Here is a 17,842-nt window from a genome sequence, read left to right on the forward strand (position 1 = left end):
TGAAGTTTTTCAGGGGCCCTGTCATTAACCAGTGCAGGGTTGGGAATGTTTGTTGAAACAAATAATTCCTTGCCCAGTAAACTCCTATTCATGCTTTAAAACCCCAACTCCCATGAGCCCTCCTTTAGTCTAGGCTCTCTTGGACCTTGTCCCTTCATCTGGCCCAGCCCTGACCATGCAGGACGGGGATATCTGTGTCCAGCTGTGTCTCTCTAGACTGGGGACTCCTGCAGGGCCAGGCCCGGGGCTGAATCACCTCAGGTACCCTGACATTGTTCTAGTCTGGGTGAGCAAGTGGGAGGTCTTGGGTGACTCACAGAAGTCCCGGGATTGGAGGCTCAATGATAATGGGTCCAATTAAACTAACTTTCTTTCTTTCTTTTTTTTTGAGACAGGGTCTTACTCTGTTGCCCAGGCTGGAGTGCAGTGGCGCCATCTCAGCTCACTGCAACCTCCGCCTCCCGGGTTCAAGCAATTCTCCTGTCTCAGCCTCCCGAGTAGCTGGGATTACAGGTGCCCGCCATCACACCTGGCTAATTTTTGTATTTTTAGTAGAGACAGGGTTTCACCACTTTGGCCAGGCTGGTCTCAAACTCCTGACCTCAAGTGATCTGCCCGCCTCAGTCCCCCAAAGTGCTGGGATTACAGGCGTGAGCCACCACTCCTAGCCTAAACTAACTTTCAAGATTAGGTAAACTGAGGTGCAGAGAGGGGCAGCCTTGCCCAACGTCTTGCTCAGTCCTTTCCCGGGGAGGCCCTGGGAGCTTCCCCATCCTGTGGTCACAGGTCCCTGTCACTCCTGCCACTGTGCCTCCCAGGTTCCCAGATGCTACCAAGCTGCCTGTGGGGTCATGAATTATGCATGAGGCCTGCAGGCTCCAGTGACAAGCCTGGCCTCTAGAACATGCCAAGGACACTGCCTGTCCATCCCCTGCCGGGCGGCCTGACCCAGCCTCTTGTGCAGGGACACCTGGGGCTCCCCGGCAAGATCTCTTCTAAGCATTCCTTCTTATTTTGCAGATGGGGAAACTGAGGCACGGAGCTGGACAGTGACTCAGACACCAGGTGAACACTGGCTTTTGAGGGCAGGGTTGGGACTCGTGGGGGCAGCACTGCTAGCTGGGTCATCACAGTGAGGAGTGAGCTCTGACTCCCAGGAGGGTGCAAAAGGTGGGGACTGTCCTAGAGGAATTCAGAAGACCCCAAGGGACCCTCAGGGACACTTCAGGGACCCCAACCCCCATATGGCTGATCACAGCCCCGACATCTATTTCTCTTCAAACCCTTTTCCTGCAGGAGCCGCCTGGAGTGGAGCTGAGAGCTCAGGTCTGGGCTCAGCCAGTCCAGAGTGCAAATCTACTGTCCCTTCCTAGCTGTGTGATCTTGGCAAGTGGCTTCCCCTCTTGGGGAGGGGAGGGCTCAGTTTTCCCATCTGTGAAGTGGATCAGAGCTTTCCTGTCAAGGTTAGGGGTCATCCAGCACTGCTCCTACCCACTGCTATGAACTCTTGTACATACCTAAAAACCCCACATTCCATGCCCCCTCCTCCAATCTAGACTCCCTCAGCTCTTGTCCCTCCACCTAGTCCAGTTCTGACTCTGTGGAATTGGGGGCATCTGTGTCTTGTTCTGTTCCCCTCTACTGGAGCTACTTGGGACCAGCACTGGGGCTGAATTATCTCAGGGGTCCTGGCATGCTCTTAGCATTGGAGCTTTCAGTTCCTCCTTCATCCTTTCTCTGCTTCCTCTACAGGGAGGGACTTTCCCCCCACTAAGCCCACACTGGCAATGACTCTGTAGCTCAAACTTGCCTCTCTCTTCACACAGGCACTGGACGGGGCCTCCAGGGGTCTCCACAGAGACCATCAGGATGTCGTATTTTGGGGAGCATTTTTGGGTAAGACCTACTCTTATTTTGGCGGGGGATGCTGGCAGGGCTGTGGGGACTTTTATGGAGATGGGGGGACTGGGTGAGTTGTGGGTAGAGCCTTGGACAGGTAGAGGGTCTGCAAGGGATGGAAGTTAAAGTGAGAAGAGTCAGGCTGGGTTTGAATCCACACCCACCCCAGACCTCACAGGCCTTACAACCTTGGGCAAGTCATAGGGAGACCAAGGCCCAGAGTGGAAACGTCTGGGCAACCTGAAGTTGCCCCATGAAAACGTGCAGAGTCAGTGCTCAAACCCAGGGCCGAACTGAACTTCCAGGACCCAGGGTCATTCCAGCCAGGGAATTTCCACCCCCTTCCCATCCTGGAGAATTGGGGGGTTTTCCTGACCTGGCCTCTCATGGCCTGTGCACCCCTCCACTGTCCAGGCTGGAGATCACCTACTGTAGCCCAAGGGCTGCTGAGTGAGACAGAGTTGTTTTCATTCATTCATTTCCTCTCTCCCTGCCACTGTGACCTCATCCCCTGCCAGCTCTAGGAGATGCTGGGGCCTCCAAGAGAATCCATCCCAGCCCCAGCCCCAAGGGAGGAGTCCCCAGTCTGGGGGACCCAGAGCCAGCTTAGACACCTTCAGCCCTGCAGGACCAGGGCTGAACCCAGCCTTGGGGGTCCTAGAGTGGGAACCAGGACACAGAATCGTGTTTGCTGTGAGAAAGCCTGGGCAAAAGACCAGAGATGTGACATTGAGTGGCAAGTTCAGGGAACAGGGACTCCTCCTGCAGAGCCAGGCTAACAGGGTGCCACAGAGGATGGGTGAACAGGGGAGGGCCCAGGAGTCAGGGAAGGACCAGGTCTGAAAGCCCCTTCCCCAGTTGCAAGCCCTGAGCTTGCAGTGAGGAAGCCTGTTGCTAGGCGACTGGTTGCCCCTGGCAACAAGCCCCACTCCTGCCCTTGCTCCCTCCCCAGCTGGGGCTCCTCTTGAAAGCACTTGCTTTCTTAAAGGGGCCGCACTCCCTTGCCACCTGCAGAGGTGTGACCTCTGCCCTCTCTCCAAAGGTCAGACTCCCCGATTTGCCCCTGAAAGGCTGTGTGACCCCAGTGAGGGGCTACCCCTTTCTGAGCTCCTGTTAGTACTGCTGTGTAATGGAGGTGACTGTTTGAGGATCAAAAGTCACCTGCATTTTGGAACCCCGACAGTGGCACCTACATTTATTTTAAATCCTTTTTAATTGCGTGAGGCGTGCAGTCTCGCTGCAGAAAATTCAGATCAGCAAAGAGAAAATAGAAACCGCCCCCGACTTCCCCACCCCACCCAAAGATATCCTGGTAGAGAATGGTTAAGAGCTTTGAGTTCAGGATTCGAATTGACTCTGCTGGAAGCCCTTGAGCAAATGACTTTGCCTGCCTGAACCTCTGTTTCCCCATCTGGGAAAAAGGGATGAAATTCCTGCACCGCCACTCCCACCCCATACACCCCACACACCCCCAGACTCAGGCAGGCCTCCTGTGACATCTGTCATCAGTTGCTAGTATTGAAGCCGCCACAGAAGCCTGGTTCTTTGCTGGGTGATGCTGGGGCCCTGATGGCTCAAAGGAGGCTCTCATCAGGGGAGATTAAGCCAGACAGGGATGCCCCAGTCTCTTCGCGCCAGGGCAGGGCCGAAGCATGAAGTGTACTAGGGAGCCATGGGGGAAGTGTGAGCAGGAGAGGGACATAAACAAGCTGTTACAAAGACCACACTCTTGGCCGGGCGCAGTGGCTCATGCCTGTAATCCCAGCATTTTGGGAGGCCGAGGGAAGTGGATCACCTGAGGTCAGGAGTTGGAGAACAGCTTGGCCAACATGACAAATGTATTTTACAAATACATTTTGTATTTGTAAAAATACAAAAATTAGCTGGGCATAGTAGCGTGAGCCTGTAGTCCCAGCTACTCGAGAGGCTAAGGCAGGAGAATCGCTTGAACCTGGGAGGTGGAAGTTGCAGTGAGATCGTGCCACTGCACTCCAGCCTAGGCAATGGAGTGAGACTCCGTCTTAAAAAAAAAAAAAAAGACCACACTTTGGCTGGCACAGAGGCAAGTCTGAAGTCTAGAAGTTCTGGTGGGAGAGACAGACCTGAGATAGCCCCTCCTAGGACCCTCGGCTGCCAGCCCAGTCCAAGGGAGGCAGACGCCGCTGGGGGTTTGCCAGGTCTGGGAAACGGGCCAGCAGTTGGCTCTGAGTCAGACCCAGATGCTGGCCTGGGCGGTGGTGCCTGGTGCAGCCTCACCCGAGGATCTCCTGGGGCCAGCACTGTGCCAGCCTCATCCCAGCAAGACCCTTGGGAGTTGGGTGCTGTTGTTGTCCCCACGTGTCACATAAGGAAGGAAACTGAGGCCAGAGAGACGAAGTCACCAACCCAAAGTGACCCTGTGCGTATAAGGAGATTGGACACTTGAACTTTGAAAGTACAATTCCAAACACAAGAAGAGAGAAAATATAGGCAGAGCATGGTAGCTCACATCTGTAATCCAAACACTTTGAGAGGCTCAGATGGCGGATCGCCTGAGCCCAGGACTTTGAGACCAGCCTGGGCAACATAGCAAGACCCTGTCTCTACTAAAAATACAAAAAATTACCTGGGTGTGGTGGCGCGCACCTGTGGTCCCAGCTACTTGGGAGGCTGAGGTGGGAGGATCCCTTGAGCCTGGGAGGCAGAGGTTTCAGTGAGCCAAGATCATACCACTGGACTCCAGCGTGGATGACAGAGCAAGACCCTGTCTCAAAAAAAAAAAACAACAAAAAAAAAAAGCCGGGTGCAGTGGCTCACACCTGTAATCCCAGCACTTTGGGAGGCCGAGGCAGGCGGATCACAAGGTCAGGAGATCGAGACCATCCTGACTAACACGGTGAAACCCCGTCTCTATTAAAAATACAAAAACTTAGCCAGGCGTGGTGGCGGGTACCTGTAGTCCCAGCTATTCAGGAGGCTGAGGCAGGAGAATGGTGTGAACCCGGGAGGCAGAGCTTGCAGTGAGCCAAGATCGCATCACTGCACTCCAGCCTGGGCAACAGAGTGAGACTCCGTCTCAAAAAAAAAAGAGAAAATATATTCCTGGCGAGCTGGAGAGAGCAACAGTGAAGTGGGGAGGGGGTTGAGCAGGGTTAGGGAAGTTTCTGGAGCAGGTGGCAATGATCCTTGGGAAGTGGAAGGATGTGGATGGGTGGAAGGAGATGCAAGCTGGAGAGCTCATGGCAGGAAGAGCCTGGACAAAATGTGGTGGTGGAAAGGCACTGCCTGTCTTTGCTATTTGCGGTTTTGTGGATGAGACTAGGAAGAAGCTAGGAGATGAGGCTGGAGCGGCAATTCCAGGCCATGGACTTGGACTTAAGCATCTGGTGGGCGATAGGGACCCATCGATGATTCTAGAATGAAGTGTGACCATTGGGAGATTTGGGCTTGAGGCTGACCTGGGTCTGCCCCAGTCTTGGCTTCAGTTTCTCCATTGGTGCAGCAGGAAACGTTATCTAGCAGTGACTTCTGGCTTTAACCTTCAAGCTTCTGGCCAAATGTGGTGGCTCACGCCTGTAATCCCGGCACTTTGGGAGGCTGAGACGGGAGGATGGCTTGAGTCCAGGAGTTCGAGACCAACCTTGGCAACATAGTAAGGCCCTGTCTCTACTAAAAATAAAAAAAATTAGCCGGGCGTGGTGTCACATGCCTGTGGTCCCAGCTACTTGGGAGGCTGGGGTGGGAGGATCTCTTGAGCCCAGGAATTTGAGGCTGCAGTGAGCCATGATTGTGCCGCTGCACTCCAGCTGGGGAGACAGAGCGAGACCCTGTCTCAAACATAGAAAAATATATGTAACATTCAAGCTTCCAGGTACCTGGGAGGGTGAACCCAGCAGGTTGGAGGAGGGCACAGGAAACTACCATTTATGGAAAACCGGCCAAATGCTGCCAGAGGGATGGCTTCACTGATGTGTGTTGGGACTTAAATGGCATCAGATCCCTCCACAAGCCTTCTCTTCCAGTGTTATTACAAGACCTGATTTGGTGTTAAAATGTCCCTAGTTCCCTCAGACCCCAGCTGATTACCTCTTTTTTTTTTCTGAGACAGAGTCTAGCTCTGTTAGCCAGGCTGGAGTGCAGTGGCAGGATCTCGGCTCACTGCAACCTCTGGCTCACTGCAACCTCTGCCTCCCTGCTTCAAGCGATTCTCCTGCTTCAGCCTCCTGTGTACTTGGGACTACAGGCGCCTGCCACCATGTCTGGCTAATTTTTGTATTTTTAGTAGAGATGGGGTTTCACCATGTTGGCCAGTCTGGTCTCGAACTCCTGACCTCAGATAATCTGCCTGCCTCGGCTTCTCAAAGTGCTGGGACTACAGGTGTGAGCCACCGTGTCCGGCCTGATTACCATTTTTAATGGACAGCTTAGTAGTGTTCAGGCATGATGCCTTTCCCAGATGACAGAATCTGGCTGGCAGTAAGATATAGTTGTTGCCTCATTTTTTCCTACTCCTTTCATGCGGCAAAGGGTCCTAATTTTCCATTGAGATTGGCAGAAAAAGTTGCCGTTTTACATAAATGTCTTTGGGGAAGAAACATAGGCAAATTTAAAACAAATGCTAACTATTAATAACTAATGTCACGAATTAGCAAAAGCTAGAGTGGCCTTTGGGGCTTTGGGGAGCATTGACATGGATTATCTTGCTGCTTGTATCATCCCCATGTAAGAGGCAGATGTCTCCCAGGCTGTAGTGTAGTGACATGATTTTGGCTCATTGCAACCTCTGCCTCCCGCGTTCAAGTGATTCTCCTGCCTCAGCCTCCTCAGTAGCTGGGATTACAGGCACCTGCCACCGTGCTTGGCTAATTTGCATTTTTAGTAAAGACAGGGTTTCACCATGTTGGCCAGGCTGGTCTCAAACTCAAGACCTCAAGTGATCTGCCTGCCTCAGCCTCCCAAAGTGCTGGGATTACAGGCGTGAGCCACTGCTTCTAACCTCCCTGCCCCATCTTAATGAGGAGCTGCTAAAAGCTCAGCGAGGGGCAGTGACTTGCCGGGGTCACACAGTGCAGCCCTGGCCTCCCCGACCATGACAACCCCAGAAACTGGAGTAAAGAGATTTTGTGCAAGGCATTCTCAGGCACCAGGGTAGAAATGCTCAGTTCCCACTGGCACTAGCAGGTAACAGCAGAATCATTTGTTCACTTATTCAACAAACTCAAATGCCCTTTCTATCTCTCATTCTGCGCTGGGCTTTGCTGGGTCCTGGGAGAGAACTCAAACCTGGACCCTACTTTGGGTTCTCATAGAGGGAATTTCCACGTTGACAAGAACAGAAAACACAACTACAGTGACTTAAGCAACGGGGACTGTATTGGCGTATAAGATCGAATGATTATGGGGGAATGTGGCTTTCAGGGTTGGTTTGATCCAGCAACTCGATTTAACACACTTTTTTTTGTAGCTATTGTAAATGGGATCACTTTCTTGATTTCTTTTCAGCTATTGTATTAATGGTGTATAGAAACGCTACTGATTTTCATATGTTGATATTTGTATTTTGCAACTTAACTGAATTTGTTTATCAGTTCTAGGAGTTTTGTGGTGGCGTGTTTAGGCCTTCCTATACATAAGTTCATGTTGCAAAGAGAGACAATTTGACTTCTTTTCATGCATATATATATATATATATATACACACTTCCCCCCACCCCCCCACCCCCGCCATGAGACAGAGTCTTACTCTGTCACCCAGAGAGAGCTGGAGTGCAATGGCGCGATCTCGGCTCACTGCAACCTCTGCCTCCCGCGTTCAAGCAATTCTCCTGCCTCGGCCTCCCAAGTAGCTGGGATCACAGGGGTGCGCCACCATGCCTGGCTAATTTTTGTATTTTTAGTAGAGACAGGGTTTCACCATGTTGGCCAGGCTGATCTCAAACTCCTGACCTCATGATCCGCCTGACTCAGCCTCCCAAGGTGTTAGGATTACAGGCGTGACCTACTCCAATTTATTTTTATTTTTATTACATTCATTCATTCATTCATTCATTCATTTTGAGACAGTCTTGCTCTGATACCCAGGCTGGAGTGCAGTGGCAGGATCTCAGCTCACTGCAGCCTCTGTCTCCTGGGCTCAAGCAATCCTCCTGCCTCAGTCTCCCAAGTAGCTGGGATTACAGGCACTCACCACCACCCCCGGCTAATTTTTGTATTTTTAGTAGAGACGGGGTTTTGCCATGTTGGCCAGGCTGGTCTCGAACTCCTGACCTCAAGTGAACCACCCACCTTGGCTTCTCAAAGTGCTGAGATTAAGGCGTGAGCCACCGCGCCCAGCTCAACACACTTTTTTTTTTTTTTTTTTTTTTTTTTTTTTTAAATACAAAAGCCCTCTGGGTCAGCTTCTTTCTAAGGTTCGCGGTTTCCATTTGACTTCCAGTATCCCCTGTAGCCACATAATTCCTCATTTATGGAAAGACACAAAGAGAAAAGGGGAGGAGACTGAGACAGAAACAGGCAGAGAGACTGAGAAAAACAGAGAGAAAGACAGAGACACAAAGACAGAAGGAGACAAAGACATGGAACAAATGAGATTCCTCCCCAGCAACTACGGGACAAAAAGAAAATCCCAGGCTTCTCTCTGATTGGACAAATTTAAGGTCCATAGACAATCCCTATGGCCCAGGGGAAATGCAGCAAGCTGATTCGCTCAGGCCTGAATGAGTCCCTACAGCCAAGGGGATGGACTTCTGCTCCTTGGCCACGCCCCCGTTGCTAAGCAACTATGATGTCCTCTCCATCCTTTCTCAGTCTCTACTCCCATCCCCTGCAGGGCGAGAAAAATCATGGCTTTGAGGTCCTGTACCACAGCGTGAAGCAGGGGCCCATCTCCACCAAGGAGCTGGCAGACTTCATCCGGGAGAGGTGAGGTCCCCAAGCCCCATCCACCAGAGGCCACGCCCACCATACTGTAGTCACGCCCACCTCATGGCTACTCCCTGCATGGTCAGGGGCTAGAACCCTGGGGATTCCAGGAACCAGAGGGGCTCGAAAATCCTGGAAATGACGGATTCTCAACCCGGTCAGGCCCATATCTCCTTTTAAACAACAATCACCTGATTTCGAAAGCTCCCCTCCTCAAAAGAGGATGATATAACCTACTCACGGTGGGAATTTTTTTTTTGGAGACAAGATCTCGCTTTGTTGCCCAGGCTAGAGTGCAGTGACCCAATCATAGCTCACTGCAGCCTCGAACTCCTGAGTTCAAGGAATCCTCCTACCTCAGCTCCCGAGTAGCTGGGACTATAGGCATGTACCACCACATCTGACTTTTTTTTTTTTTTTGAACAGAGTTTCGCTTTTGTTGCCCGGGCTGGAGTGCAATGGCTCAGTCTCGGCTCACTGTAACCTCTGCCTCCCGGGTTCCAGCGATTCTCCTGCCTCAGCCTCCCAAGTAGCTGAGACTACAGGTGCCTGCCACCACGTCTGGCTAATTTTTATATTTTTAGTAGAGACGAGGTTTCACTATGTTGGCCAGGCGGGTCTCAAACTCCTGACTTCAGGTGATCCGCCCGCCTCAGCCTCCAAAAGTGCTGGAATTACAGGCGTAAGCCAATGCACCCTGCCTTTTTTTTTTGGAGATAGAGGACAGAGTCTCACTTTGTTGCCCAGGGTGATCTGATCATACCTCACTGCAGCCTCGACCTACCTGGCCCAAGCGATCCTCCCACCTCAGAATCCTGAGTAGCTGGGACTACAGGTGTGCACCACCACACCTATCTAAGTTTAAAAAAAAAAAACTTTTTTGTAGAGAAGGAGTCTCATTATATTGCCCAGGGTGGTCTTGAACCCCTGGGTTCCAGTGATCCTCCTGCCTGGCCTCCCAAAGTGCTGGGATTACAGGCATAAGTCACCATGCCCGGCCTACTACTGTTGTTAATAAAATACATTACGTAAGAAAAAATCTTCTATGAATTTTCAAAACATCCCTCAGAGGGTTGTGTCATTCGCCCCATCATGGAAAGCCACTGCTAAGGTGTTTCAGATGGGGAAACTGAGGCCCAGAGGAGTAGTGCCTCTCTCAATGGTGTCTGAAAGCTTCTTCATCTTTTTTTTTTTTTGAGATGGAGTCTTGCTCTGTCACCCAGGCTGGAGTGCAGTGGCACGATCTCAGCTCACCGCATCCTCCACCTCGTAGGTTCAAGCGATTTTCCTGCCTCAACTTCCCGAGTAGCTGGGAATTACAGGCATGCACCACCACGCCTGGCTAATTTTTGTATTTTTAGTAGAGACAGGGTTTCACCAAGTTGGCCAGGCTGGTCTTGAACTCCTGACCTCAGGTGATCCGTCCGCCTCGGCCTCCCAGAGTGCTGGGATTACAGGCGTGAACCACTGCGCCCGGGCAGTTTCTCCATCTTTATCTCATTCTCCTCCCCAGGGCCACCATCGAGGAGACCTACTCGAAGGCGATGGCAAAACTCTCCAAGCTGGCCAGCAACGGGACCCCCATGGGGTGAGTGGAGTAGGGCTCACCAACATGGGGACATTGGGAGCCTCCTCCTTGGTGGACATCGCTTCACACTCGGGGCATGTAGAATAGAGTGTCATCCACCTCGATTATGGGGCTAATTGGATAGAGGGATGTATATCATTCATTCACACACTAGCTCATTCATTCATTCCACAAATATTTATTGAGTGCCTTCTGTGTGCCAAGCACCAGCAGCAACCCAGACAGATAAAACCCCAGCCACCTTCATGCAATGTACATCTGGGTTGCGTGACAAGAGAGATGTTAAATACAAACAAAAACTTTTTTTTCTGAGGCGAAAAGTGCTGGGAAGGGGGCCAGGTGCAGTGGCTCATGCCTGTACTCCCAGCACTTTGGGAGGCTGAAGTGGGTGGATCACCGGAGGTCAGGAGTTCGAGACCAGCCTGGGCAACATGGTGAAAGCCCGTCTCTACTAAAAATACAAAATTAGTTGAGTGTGGTGGTGGGTGCCTGTAATCCCAGCTACTCAGGAGGCTGAGTCAGGAGAATCGCTTGAACCTGGGAGGCAGAGGTTGCAGTGAGCTGAGATCGTACCACTGCACTCCAGCCTGGGCAATAAGAGCAAAAACTCCGTTTCGAAAAAAAAAAAGTGCTGGGAAGGGAATGAGATAGGAGTGTGAGAGATCTGGCACTTTCTCTGGGGTGGGCCCGACCTCCCTGAGCTGAGACCTTAATAGAAAGGGGCTGGCCATGGGGATGTCTGAGGGACAGACACCCGGGCAAGTGGCTCAGCCAGTGCAAAGGCCCTGAGTTGACAGGTGTGGCATGTTTAAGGAAGAGTGAGGAGGCTGGCGTGGCTGCAGGGCTTGGGGAACGTGGAAAGGAAGTAGGAGAGGAGATGGCAGGGCGAGGCCTCAGGGGCCTGACACACAAATGACTCTACATGAACCTTATGCCTGGGTGCGGTGGCTCAAGCCTTTAATCCCGGCATTTTGGGAAGCTGAGGTGGGAGGATCACTTGAGGCCAAAAGTTCAAGATCAGCCTGGACAACAAGGAGAAACCCCTGTCTCTACTAAAAATGCAAAAATTAGCCGGGCATGGTGGCATGTGCCTGCAGTCCCAGCTACTTAGGAGGCTGAGGCAGGAGGATGGCTTGAACCCAGGAGATGGAGGCTGCAGTGAGCCATGATTGTACCACTACACTTCAGTCTGGGTGACAGAGCCAGACCCTGCCTCAAAAAAAAAAACAAAAATAAAAACAAAACACAACACATAATGTGGTCCCCTGATGGCATTTGCAATTTTCTTTGTGGCTGCTGTGAGGCAAAAGTTCTGTGGGGAGGGCAGAAGTGGAGGCAGCAGGAGGAGAAGGTGGGGGGAGGCTGGACGGGGCTTCTGCTGAGTGGGGCAGGCCAAATTGACTTGATTGGGGCATGTGGTGTCTTAGACACTCTTTTTTTGTTTTGTTTTGTTTTGTTTTGTTTTGAGACAGAGTCTCACTCTGTCGCCCAGGCTGGAATGCAGTGGCGCGATCTCGGCTCACTGCAAGCTCCGCCTCCCGGGTTCACGCCATTCTCCTGCCTCAGCCTCCTGAGCAGCTGGGACTACAGGCGCCTGCCACCACGCCCAGCTAATTTTTTGTATTTTTAGTAGAGACGGGATTTCACCATGTTAGCCAGGATGCTCTCAATCTCCTGACCTTGTGATCTGCTCGCCTCAGCCTCCCAAAGTGCTGGGATTATAGGCGTGAGCCTTTTTTTTTTTTTTTTTGAGATGGAGTCTCGCTGTATCACCCAGGCTGGAGTGCAGTGGTGCGATCTCGGCTCACTGCAAGCTCCGCCTCCCCGGTTCAAGCGATTCTTCTGCCACACCCAGCTAATTTTTGTGTTTTAAGTACAGACGGGGGTTTCACCATGTTGCTCAGGCTGGTCTGGAACTCCTGACCTCAAGTGACCTGCTCGACTTGGCCTCCCAAAGTGCTGGGATTACCAGGGCCTGGGTTTAAATTCCAGCTCTAATGTTGATTTGTTGAGGGGCCTTGGGAAGAGCTATAGAGCGCCCTATGCCTCAGTTTCCCCATCTGTCACAAGCCCGCCTCTTACAGCTGCCATGGAGATTAAATGAATTAGTATTCATTCATGTTTAGCAGGGCTCAGCGTACAGCACATACCTGAGCCAGTGCCAGCGCTGTCCCGGGGTGGGGTGAGCCTGAGGAACCCTGGGTGTGACCTTGCCTGCCCTCAGGACCTTCGCCCCTCTTTGGGAGGTCTTCCGCGTCTCCTCGGACAAGCTGGCGCTGTGCCACCTGGAACTGACACGGAAGTTACAGGATCTCATCAAGGACGTTCTACGCTACGGCGAGGAACAGCTCAAGACCCACAAGAAGGTGTGTGTCGTGGGCGCCGCCCAGCGGCTGGGTGGGTGTGAAACACCAGCAGCTCACAGGACCCCAGATCTTCTGGGGCCTTATAACCTGCGGGTGTCCACTTCCGAGAATTCCATTAATTCCACAACGTCAAGCCCAGGGTCTTACAGACCTGAGCATTGTTGAATTTCAAACTTGCAAAATTCCAGACCAGGAGTTAGCACACTGTGGCCCACGGGCCGAATCCTGCCCACCCCCCACCAGTGTTTGTACAGCTAAGAAGGGTTTTTGTTTTTTTTTTTTGCTTGTTTGTTTTTAAGAGACAGGGTCTCACTCTGTCACCCACGTGCAGTGGCGTGATCAGAGCTCCCTGCAGCCTCAAACACTTGGGCTCAAGCGAACCTCCTGCCTCAGCCCCCACAGAATAGCTGGGACTACGGGTGCACGCCACCATGCCTGGCTAATTTTTAAAAAATGTTTGGGCCTGGCGTAGTGACTAATGCCTATAATCCCAGCACTTTGGGAGGCTGAGCGGGAGGATGGCTGGAGCCCAGGATCCTCCAGGAGTTTGAGACCAGCCTGGGCAACATAGGGAGACCCCATCTTTACCAAAAAAAAAAAAACACACACACACACCCAAAACTACTCAGGCATGGTGGCACATGCCGGTAGTCCCGGCTACTCAAGAGGCTGAGGTGGGAGGATCACTTGAGCATGGGAGGTCGAGGCTGCAGTGAGCCATGATCATGCCACTGCACTCCAGCCTAGGCAACAGAGAAAGACTCTGTCTCAAAAAAAAATAAATAAATAAAGAGAGAGAGAGAGAGAGATGGGTTATCACTGGTTTTTACATTATTAAAGGGTTAGAAAAAAATCTAAAGAAAAATAAAATTTCACCACATGTGAAAATTGTATGACAGTCACATATCAGTGCCAGTAAATAAAGTTTTATTGGCACACAGCCATGCCCATTGATGTGCCTGTCATCTGTGGCTGTTTGGCACTGCAGCTACAGAGTCAAATGTTTCTATCAAGCCAAACACATTTACTATCTGTCCCTTTACAGAAAATATTTGCCAACAGCTGTTCTAAAGCATTGGAAGATACAGATATTCATATTTACTATTTTTACACTCTTATAAACCTAGAATCTTGGAAGAACCGTCTTAGACTCTTAGAATTCCACAATATCCAAAGCTTAGAATTGTAGAATCATAGATGCATTGCCTTTACAGAGTTCCAAAATCTGCATGTTTTTAACTCTTGTTTAAAAAGGGAGTTGGTAATACTTTGTTTTTGTTTTATTTTGTTTTGTTTTTTTGAGATGGAGACTTGCTCTGTTGCCCAGGCTGGAGTGCAGTGTGCATGATCTCAGCTCACTGCAACCTCCATCTCCTGGGTTCAAGCAATTCTCCTGCCTTAGCCTCCCAGGTAATTGGGATTACAGGCGTGCTGGTGCACGCCTGGCTAATTTTTTGTATTTTTAGTAGAGACAGTGTTTCACCATGTTGGCCAGGCTGGTCTTGAACTCCTGACGTCAGGTGATCTGCCCACTTCAGCCTTCCAAAGTGTTGGGATTACAGGTGTGAGCCACTGCGCCTGGCTTTGCTAATTTTTAAATTTTTTGTATAGAAGGGATCTTGCTAGCCAGGAGCAATGGCTCATGCCTGTAATCCCAGCACTTTGGGAAGTTGAGGCGGGCGTATCACTTGAAGTCAGGAGTTCCAGACCAGCCTGGCCAACATGGTGAAACCCTGTCTATACTAAAAATACAAAATTAGCTAGACATGGTGGCACACACACCTGTAATCCCAGCTACTCAGGAGGCTGAGACAGGAGAATGACCTGAGCCTGGGAGGTGGAGGTTGCAGTGAGTTGAGATTGTGACACAGCACTCCAGCCTGGGCAACAGAGTGAGACTCTGTCTCAAAAACAAAACAAAACAAAACAACAAAACAACAAAAAGAGAGAGAGAGAAGGGGTCCTACTGTGTTGCCCAGGCTGGTCAAACATCTAACATATCTGCCTCAGCCTTCCAAAATGTTGGGATTACAGGCATGGGTCATTGTGCCTGGCCAGGAGTGAATTTTTAAGTGGTAAAAGCAGGCCAGGTGTGGTGTGCACGCCTGTAGTCCCAGCTACTTGGGAGGCTGAGCTGAGGTGTGAGAATTGCTTGAGCCTAAGAGTTAGAGACCAGTTTGGGCAACATAGTGAGACTCCATCTCTTAAAAAACAAAAAAAAAAGGCTGGGCACAGTGGCTTATGTCTGTAATCCCAGCACTTTGGGAGGCCGAGGCGGGCAGATCACTTGAAGTCAGGAGTTCAAGACCAGCCTGGCCAAAATGGTGAAACCCTGTCTCTACTAAAAATACAAAATTAGCCGGGCATGGTGGCACATGCTTGTAATCCCAGCTACTTGGGAGGCTGAGGCAGGAGAGTTGCTTGAACCCAGGAGGCGGAGGTTGCAGGGAGCTGAGATTGTGCCACTGCACTCCAGCCTGGGTGAAAGAGCAAGACTCCGTCTAAAAACACACACACACACACACACACACACACATACACGCACACACAAAACGGTGAATTAAGCAACACAGTCTACCACTGTTTGTCATAAAACATGGGTTAGAACAAACATCTTTATCCATATGCGGATTATTTCTAGAGAAGTATCACAGTAATAATTGGGGACTTATAGGCTGGAGGGCCCATATATGGGAGGCTTTTTCCTGGCTTACCCCTTACAACTTTCTGAAATATGAACCATGTGTAAATAGTACTTTTTTTAAAAGTTAAAAATGTTTTGAAATGAAAAATGTACAGGCCGGACATGGTAGCTCACATCTGTAATCCCAACACTTTGGGAGGCTGAGGCAGGTGGATTGCTTCAGTCTAGGAGTTCGAGACCAGCCTGGGCAACATAGCAAGACCCCATTGCTGTTAAAAACACACACACAGGCCGGGCGTGGTGGCCCATGCCTGTAATCCCAGCACTTTGGGAGGCCAAGGTGGGCAGATCACCTGAGGTCAGGAGTTAGAGACCAGCCTGGCCAACTTGGTGAAACCGCATCTCTACTAAAAATACAAAAAATTATCCAGGTGTGATGGTGGGCACCTGTAATCTCAGCTACTTGGGAGGCTGAGGCAGGAGAATTGCTTGAACCCCGGGAAGCAGAGATTGCAGTGAGCCGAGATTGTACCACTGCACTCCAGCCTGGACAACAAGAGCGAAACTCTGTCTAAAAAAAACCAAAACAAAACACACACACACACACACACACACACACACACACACACACACACACAGAAAAAGACTGTGGAGCTGACATCACATGGAGTGTTTGGGAGGTCAGGAATTTCACAGTCTACCCATGAAATCCCCTCCTACCCCGCAGTGCAAGGAGGAAGTGGTGGGCACCTTGGATGCTGTGCAGGTACTCTCGGGCGTCAGCCAGCTCCTACCCAAGTCCCGCGAGAACTACCTGAACCGTTGCATGGACCAGGAGCGGCTGCGGAGGGAGAGTACCAGCCAGAAGGAGATGGACAAGGTGGGCTCACAGCGGGGGGTTCTGAGGAATTTGCCGAAGGGCAGAGGGGCTGCCTGATCAGAGAGTGGAAACACGTCCCAGAGCGACGGTCCTGGAACCTGGGGGTGATCGCACCCTAGGTACCCAGAGTTCACCTGCCAGGTGATGGGACCTGGGGGAAGCCCCCTGAGTGTCCCCCTCCCATCCCTGTTTCCTCCCTGTGCTTTGTAGGCAGAGACTAAAACCAAGAAGGCGGCAGAGAGCCTGCGGCGCTCAGTGGAAAAATACAACTCAGCCCGAGCTGACTTTGAGCAGAAGATGCTGGACTCAGCCCTGGTAAGAACCAGGCATCTGTACCTTTAAGACCCACACACGCCTTTGCCCTGGAGGTTATGGAGCGCAGAAATCCCAGGAAGGGTGCAGTGGCTCACAACTGTCATCCCAGCACTTTGGGAGGCCGAGGTGGGAGGATCACCTGAGCTCAGGAGTTTGAGACCAGCCTGGCCAACATGGCAAAACCCTGTCTCTACTAAAAATACAAAAATTAGCCGGGTGTAGTGGCAGGTGCCTGTAATCCCAGCTACTCAGGAAGCTGAGGTGGGAGAATCACTTGAACTGGAAGGCAGAGGTTGCAGTGAGCCAAGATAGAGTGGAACCCTGTCTTGAAAAAATAAAATAAATAAAAGCAGATTGGAAACTCAGGATTAGGAATCAGAACTTTTTTCAAGTTACAAGTGATAGAAACCTTCATTCAAACCGACAGGTGTATACAAAAAAAAGAAAAAGGCCGGGCGCGGTGACTCACACCTGTAATCCCAGCACTTTGGGAGGCCGAGGTGGGTGGATCACGAGGTCAGGAGATCAAGACCATCCTGGCTAACATGGTGAAACCCTGTCTCTACTAAAAATACAAAAAAATTAGCCAGGCGTGGTGGTGGGCGCCTGTAGTCCCAGGTGCTCGGGAGGCTGAGGCAGGAGAATGGCGAGAACCCAGGAGGCGGAGCTTGCAGTGAGCCGAGATTGCGCCGCTGCACTCCAGCCTGGGTGACAGAGTGAGACTCCGTCTCAAAAAAATAAAAAAAAATAAAATAAAATTTTTAAAAACTGACAAACTCAGGGAACTGAAAGGTTTTATTTTTGAGTTGTGGAGGTTTCAGTCATAGCTGAATCCATTTGCTCAAATAGTCCTGGCAGGAAATTATGCATTTCTGCTTCTTTTTTTTTTGAGATGGGGTCTCTGTCACTCAGGCTGGAGTGCAGTGGCATGATCTAGGCTCACCGCAACCTCCGCCTCCTGGGCTCAAGTGATTCTTCTGCTTCAGCCTCCCTAGTAGTTGGGATTACAGGCACGCGCCACCACGCCCAGCTAATTTTTGTATTTTTAGTAGAAACAGGGTTTCACCATGTTGCCCAGACTGGTCTTGAACTTCTGACCTCAGATGATCCACCTGCCTTGGCCTCCCAAAGTGCTGGGATTATAGGCATGATACACCACATCTGACCACCATTTATGCTTCTTAAGTCTGTTTTCCTCTCTGGGGACATCACTCCCAGGCAGACATGCCCTTGTGTGTGTGTGTGTGTGTG

The 17,842-nt window shown here is 51.0% G+C and overlaps 1 protein-coding gene across 6 annotated transcripts in view; it reads left to right on the plus strand.

The window, feature by feature from the left end:
* The window catches only part of FCHO1 (FCH and mu domain containing endocytic adaptor 1), a 39,654-nt gene that overhangs the window by 5,570 nt on the left and 16,242 nt on the right, over nt 1-17,842 (plus strand). For 5 of the 6 annotated variants that reach the window (XM_055239286.2, XM_063616256.1, XM_055239287.2 and 2 more), the window contains exons 2-9: nt 1,021-1,065; nt 1,297-1,386; nt 1,827-1,896; nt 8,707-8,798; nt 10,312-10,386; nt 12,611-12,752; nt 16,124-16,276; nt 16,487-16,591. In XM_055239286.2, coding sequence (XP_055095261.1) covers nt 1,870-1,896; nt 8,707-8,798; nt 10,312-10,386; nt 12,611-12,752; nt 16,124-16,276; nt 16,487-16,591 — 594 coding nt within the window. In that variant the 5' untranslated portion in view covers nt 1,021-1,065; nt 1,297-1,386; nt 1,827-1,869. The remainder of the gene's footprint in view (nt 1-1,020; nt 1,066-1,296; nt 1,387-1,826; nt 1,897-8,706; nt 8,799-10,311; nt 10,387-12,610; nt 12,753-16,123; nt 16,277-16,486; nt 16,592-17,842) is intronic. The other variant, XM_055239288.2, reaches the window with a different exon arrangement.

The sequence above is a fragment of the Symphalangus syndactylus genome, chromosome 13 (assembly GCF_028878055.3).
Source record: "Symphalangus syndactylus isolate Jambi chromosome 13, NHGRI_mSymSyn1-v2.1_pri, whole genome shotgun sequence".
Classification (NCBI taxonomy): Eukaryota; Metazoa; Chordata; class Mammalia; order Primates; family Hylobatidae; genus Symphalangus; species Symphalangus syndactylus.